The sequence below is a fragment of the Bufo gargarizans genome, chromosome 7 (assembly GCF_014858855.1).
Source record: "Bufo gargarizans isolate SCDJY-AF-19 chromosome 7, ASM1485885v1, whole genome shotgun sequence".
In the NCBI taxonomy this organism is placed as follows: Eukaryota; Metazoa; Chordata; class Amphibia; order Anura; family Bufonidae; genus Bufo; species Bufo gargarizans.
The window spans coordinates 116555678-116562196 of record NC_058086.1 but is presented as its reverse complement, the minus strand read 5'-3'; the positions used below and the strand labels follow the sequence as shown (position 1 = coordinate 116562196).

Sequence of the window (6519 nt, the reverse complement as noted above, 5' to 3'; positions counted from 1 at the left end):
CAACATGACGAGGGGGCGTTTTTTTGCAGCGGCTACCAGCAAGTAGACGCCCTACTTGCTGGTAGAGACCTCATTTACATATTATAAAAGTTAGTTTTTAGAAGAAACTGCTGAAGGAAAGTAAGAGCATTATATTTTCATATATCGCAGTATAAGGAATTTAACTAGTACCCCCCCCCCCCAAAAAAGAAAAGACTTGAGTGGGGTGACAGAAGCGTTGTGTTGCACTGGTCTCTAGGCTATGAGGGCCGTATTCATGGTGCACAGGTATCTGACAGGTGGAGGTTCCCCAGTCTGAACGGGTCAGCTGACACTGCTGCTCTCAGCTCGATAGCACTGCTGGAAGAAGGCACAAAGGCGCTCTGTCACCACCAGGTATCTCCCTCTTCCCAGTGACCCCGCCCACCGGATCTCCGGGTCCACGTCACGTAGGGTGACGTCCTCTGAACGAGCGCGCTCATTGGCTGGGAGTACTTGCTGCCAGCTCGTCATCCAGCTGCTGAAAGCCGGAACCAGCCAGTGAGTGTGACAAGTGGGGTCGGCAAGGAGCCGCCAGTAACAGGCCGCACAGCCCAGCAGCGTCCTCTTCGGGGTGGGATGTGTACACACGGGGCCTAGCGTCCTCCGCTGCCTGCTCCTGTGCTCAGCTATGGGCTGTTTAGCGGAGAAGCCCCGGTTCCGGGGGGTCATGTGGAGACAGCTGTTTGTTTACCTGGCCTTCCTGGGAGCAGGACATGCTGCCATGACCAAGGAGGAGAAGTCACAGCTCAGGTAAGTGGCCCTCTGCTCGGCACTGCCCTGACACCTGTCACACACACTTCTCCTGTACCTTAGCTTTGTGCCTGGATCCTGGACTACTTTACAGGAGGGCAATGTTTGTGTATTAAAGGAATTGCCCAGTTTAGACAGTCTTAGTGCAGCCAGTAATGGGGGTCATGCTAACTGCCCCTTCTATAGACCACAGTTGGCTAGTGGTGTCCTCTCTGCACTGCATGTGGCCCAGCAGGCCATCTGAGGGTTAAGTGATTGTATGTGTAGCACTCACATATACTGTTGTGTAGTAATAATGCGGTCTGCCATCTGTGAATGCCCAGCAGAGTACACGGTTTGTGGCAGCCTGTATCCTGTCCACAACTCTGACAGGGCCTCATGCTCACTCGAGCATTACCGCGGTGCTGGCAAAAGAATTCTAAGAATTATTATGTAAAGGCTTCCTCGGGGAAATACGGCTTATATGTAACATTATGCAAGAGAGGACCTGTCGCCGTCAGATCAGTGCAATTTACAGGCAGGAGGAGCTGAGCAGATTATATATAGTTTATGGAAATAGCTTCACTTATACATTTATATCTGAGCTGTTTTTATACTTGAGACCCTCGCATATGTACAGCTATGTCTGTATACACACTTACACAGAGAATACTATCAATCACTGATAACACCTCCTCTGTGTACAACTATCAGTGACTGACAGCTATGTCTGTATACACACTTACACAGAGAATACTATCAATCACTGATATCTCCTCCTCTGTGTACAACTATCAGTGACTGACAGCTATCTCTGTATACACACTTACACAGAGAATACTATCAATCACTGATAACACCTCCTCTGTGTACAACTATCAGTGACTGACAGCTATCTCTGTATACACACTTACACAGAGAATACTATCAATCACTGATAACACCTCCTCTGTGTACAACTATCAGTGACTGACAGCTATCTCTGTATACACACTTACACAGAGAATACTATCAATCACTGATAACACCTCCTCTGTGTACAACTATCAGTGACTGACAGCTATCTCTGTATACACACTTACTAGGGATCAACCGATTATCGGAGTTACCAATATTATCGGCCGATATTCATAATTTTTAAAGTTATCAGCATCTAATATCATAAGCCAATAATGCCTCCAGCGCGCTATCACAGAACCGCTCATGTTCCCTCAGCAGCACAGGGGAGAAGGAGTCACTCTCCCCCCTGTGCCGCCGCAGCTGCCACCAATGAGGGGAGAGATGGCCTGTATGACAGAAAGCTGCAATCAGCTGCAGTTAACCCCTCAGGTGCCACATCTGAGGGTTTAACTTCTGCCTCTGATTGCAGCTCCCTGTCAGAGGCAGAGTGGCGGCTATGTGAATTTTTTTTTTTTCTATTTTTTTTTTTTGCGCTGACACACCTGCCCCCTGTATTAAACGTTAATAATCATTGGTGGCACAGTGCGCCCTCCCCAGTATTAAAAACATTGGTCGCGCAGCGCACCCCCCAACCCACCCAGTATTAAAGTCATTGGTGGCAGTGGCCACAGTGTCCCCTCCCCTCCTCTTCATTGGTAGTGCAGTGGCAGCTTCTGATCGGAGCCCCAGCAGTGTAATCCTGTGGCTCCGATTGGTTACCATGGCAGCCAGAACACTACTGACTGCCTTAGTAAGCTCCCTGCTGCTGTGTGCATTATGCACAGGGCAGCAAGGGTGAGTGTGAAGTCCTATTCACCCTAATAGATCTCTATTAGGGTTAATAGGACAAGGGATTAAAAGATCCCAGGTTCTAGTCCCTAAGGGGGAAATGGTTATTAAATAAAAATAAAAAAAATCATCAAAATTTTAAGTATAAATCACCCCCTTTGCCAATTTTACATACAAAATATATAAACAATAAATAAACATATCACATATTGCCAAGTCCGAAAAGTCCAAGCCATAAAAATATTTAAAAAAATCTATGTGGTGAAAGACGTAACAGAAACTTTTTATTATCTTTATTTTATTAATTTTTTTTCTTCAAAAATGAAAATGCACAGAATATCGGTATAAGCTATCGGCCTGAAAGTTCACAGGTTATCGGTATCGGCTGTAAAAAAAAATCAATATCAGTCGATCCCTAATACACAGAATACTATCAATCACTGATAACGCCTCCCCTGTGTACAACTATCAGTGACTGACAGCTATCTCTGTATACACACTTACACAGAGAATACTATCAATCACTGATAACACCTCCTCTGTGTACAGCTATCAGTGATTGACAGCTATTGCTGTATACACACTTACACAGAGAATTCTGTAAATCAATGAAGACAGAAAAAATTAACAGTTTTACTGACGTTTTCCTATATCAATCTGTTCAGCTCCTCCTGCTCTATAGCATTCTACTTACAGATTGCAATCCATTTTTTTGTTCTCTGTAAAGGAAACCTGTCACCACAATACACCCCTTTACATGCCCCCGCCAATAACAAGAACGTCTGATTAGCGGGAGTTCGACTACAAGAACAGAGATGCGTTTTGAATAGAGTGGCAGAGACGCATACGATCTGCCTCTATTCGTGGCCAAAAGGTTTGAGAATTACAAAAATATTGGAAATTGAAAAAGTTGCTGCTTAAGTTTTTATAATAGCAATTTGCATATACTCCAGAATGTTATGAAGAGTAATCAGATGAATTGCATAGTTCTTCTTTGCCATGAAAATTAACTTAATCCCCAAAAAACCTTTCCACTGCATTTCATTGCTGTCATTAAAGGACCTGCTTAGATCATTTCAGTAATCGTCTTGTTAACTCAGGTGAGAATGTAGACGAGCACAAGGCTGGAGATCATTATGTCAGGCTGATTGGGTTAAAATGGCAGACTTGACCTGTTAAAAGGAGGGTGATGCTTGAAACCATTGTTCTTCCATTGTTAACCATGGTGACCTGCGTGCAGAGAACCGCGTGCAGCCATCATTGCGTTGCATAAAAATGGCTTCACAGGCAAGGATATTGTGGCTACTAAGATTTCACCTCAATCAACAATTTATAGGATCATCAAGAACTTCAAGGAAAGAGGTTCAATTCTTGTTAAGAAGGCTTCAGGGCGTCCAAGAAAGTCCAGAAAGCTCCAGGATAGTCTCCTAAAGAGGATTCAGCTGCAGGATTGGAGTGCCACCAGTGCAGAGCTTGCTCGGGAATGGCAGCAGGCAGGTGTGAGCGCATCTGCACGCACAGTGAGGCGAAAACTTTTGGAAGATGGCCTGGTGTCAAGAAAGGCAGCAAATAAGCCACTTCTCTCCAAAAAAAACCCATCAGGGACAGATTGATCTTCTGCAGTAAATATGGTGAATGGACTGCTGAGGACTGGGGCAAAGTCATATTCTCCGATGAAGCCTCTTTCCGATTGTTTGGGGCATCAGGAAAAAGGCTTGTCCGGAGAAGAAAAGGTGAGCGCTACCATCAGTCCTGTGTCATGCCAACAGTAAAGCATCCTGAGACCATTCATGTGTGGGGTTGCTTCTCATCCAAGGGAGTGGGCTCACTCACAATTTTGCCCAAAAACACAGCCATGAATAAAGAATGGTACCAAAACACCCTCCAACAGCGTGTAATTATATTTCACTACATCACAGAAACAACTGAAACAAAGATCTAAAAGCAGTTTAGCAGCAAATTTTGTGGAAACTAATATTTGTGTCATTCTCAAAACTTTTGGCCACGACTGTACATTGAACTGTATGGGACTGCCAGAGTACAAGTGCCCGGCTGCCTCTTAAAGTCCCACAGAGTTGAGTGGAGCAGCGGAGTCGCATCATGTCTGGCTACATACATACATACATTCTGATTGGACCCTTATCTCCAATTCTGTGGGTAGGACATACGTTGTTTATTATAGGGAATATATCGGATCCGCTAGGAAGAAGACACCAGCCCATGTCCTGAGGATGCAGCCTGAGTCTGATTTTGATGCGTCTAGTGATCTGGGGAGTAATTCTGATGATGATGAAGCAGGCAGATCACTTTTTCCCACTGAAGAGACGGAGTCATTATTAAAAGCAGTAAGAGCGACAATGCAAATGGAGGATGTTAAGCAGCAGAAATCCATTGCCGACCAGGTTTTTGAAGGATAAGCACCTAAAAAGCATAGTTTTTCCTGTTCATACAAATATGGAGGCCCTAATTTAAAAAATATCTTTTTGATTGTATCTTCTGCACTTCCCTTTGATGACTTAGGGGTTCTTAGTGATCCTTTAGATAAGAAAGCAGATGTCTACCTTTAAAAAAAGCCTGGGAATCTGCTTCTACTAGCTTTAGGCCTAGTATTGCTGCTTCTTGGGTATCTAGGTCTTTAAAGCTCTGTTTAGGACAATTACAGTCACATATTAAAGATAAAAACCCTAGAGAGGAACTTCTGCCCTCCCTTCCAACATTTATTAAAGCGGACAATTTTTTGGGCGGAGGCTTCTGCTGATGCTGTTAGATTTTCACCTAGATCAGCAGCTTTATCTAACGCTGCTAGATGGGCCATCTGGCTTAAATCTTGAAAGGACGACCAGGGTTCCAAAGCTAGGCTTTGTTCCCTACCATGTGAGGGTCAGAGGCTATTTGGATCTTCCTTGGATGACATTCTTGAAAAAGCATCAGACAGAAAAAGGTATTCCCGGTACCTCAGAAATTAAATGGGTTTAGAAGGTCTAGAAATTATCGCTTTTGTCCTATGACAGCACCAGGAGAGAGGGATCCACCTCCCAGGACAGGAAACCCACAGGTATAAATCTTCAGACGCCCCTCCTCCTCAGTGGTTTCCTGTCCTAGGAGGACAACCTACAGGTGTTTGTTATTTTCGGTGGGGAGTAGTTTCTCCCTTTTAACATTGCAGGCTGGTTGGAGAAGATGTGCACCAGGTGACCCTGCTCCACACACCGCGGAGAGGAGACAGACGGCTGAAATACCGGGTGCGGAAGCCCTCTCTACCCTCGCTTCAACCCTTCCCGCTCTGTACCTGAACAGGATCGGCCATCCCGAGGACATGTGCGGCGCGGGCAGCGAGTGCAGGGCAGAAGAAACAACAAGGAAGTGAAGATCCAGGATGCAGTAAGGGGCGAAGCTTAGGGGAGAGGGGGCAAGTTTGAAAAGGAAGGAGCGTAGAGCGTCCAGAGCAGCACATAGCTTCTGCCTAGCGTTCGTGTGCTGTCTCTAAGGATAAAGCCAGTATCCATCCAGTCTCCCCTGTGATATTTGCTGGGGTCTTCCAGATCCAGGGCTATAAGGATATTTCCAGCATGGAGAGTTCTGAAGAAAACCCTAAGGACCCAGTTACCCCTGCACCTATGGTATGAATGGGTATGGGCCTGAAGAAATGTAAGTGATCTACATTTAACTTCTTTCTCTAGAGATCGTGATTATTATTTTTTTGTTTAAATTTCCAGGGTGTAACTAAGAAACCCAGAAAAGCTACCGCTAAAATACATCATAAGGAATGTGGTATCTGTAAGGCTAAACTAGATGCTTCGTAGACTAAGCCCCTATGTAAAGGGTGTATTGAGAGTACCATAGCTGAAGAATCCCCTAGTATGGTCAAATGTATGGAGAAAATGATCAGAGAAGAGTTAAGTCTTATGTCAAATAAAGAACGCAGGCGAAAGAGCGCCAAAGATAGCACATATTTTTCAATTGGAAATTCTGACCTCTCTAGTTCAGAGGACGAACTTGAAAGTGGTAAAAGGGAGTCCGTTATATCCCCTTCAGATGAGG

General features: G+C 44.9%; 1 protein-coding gene across 1 annotated transcript in view; it reads left to right on the top strand.

Annotated features, from left to right (window-relative positions):
• Positions 1-485: 485 nt before the first annotated feature.
• Positions 486-6519, top strand: part of EDEM3 (ER degradation enhancing alpha-mannosidase like protein 3) — a 104114-nt gene continuing 98080 nt past the window's right edge. The window contains exon 1 of the mRNA XM_044300523.1: positions 486-771. Coding sequence (XP_044156458.1) covers positions 650-771 — 122 coding nt within the window. The 5' untranslated portion in view covers positions 486-649. The remainder of the gene's footprint in view (positions 772-6519) is intronic.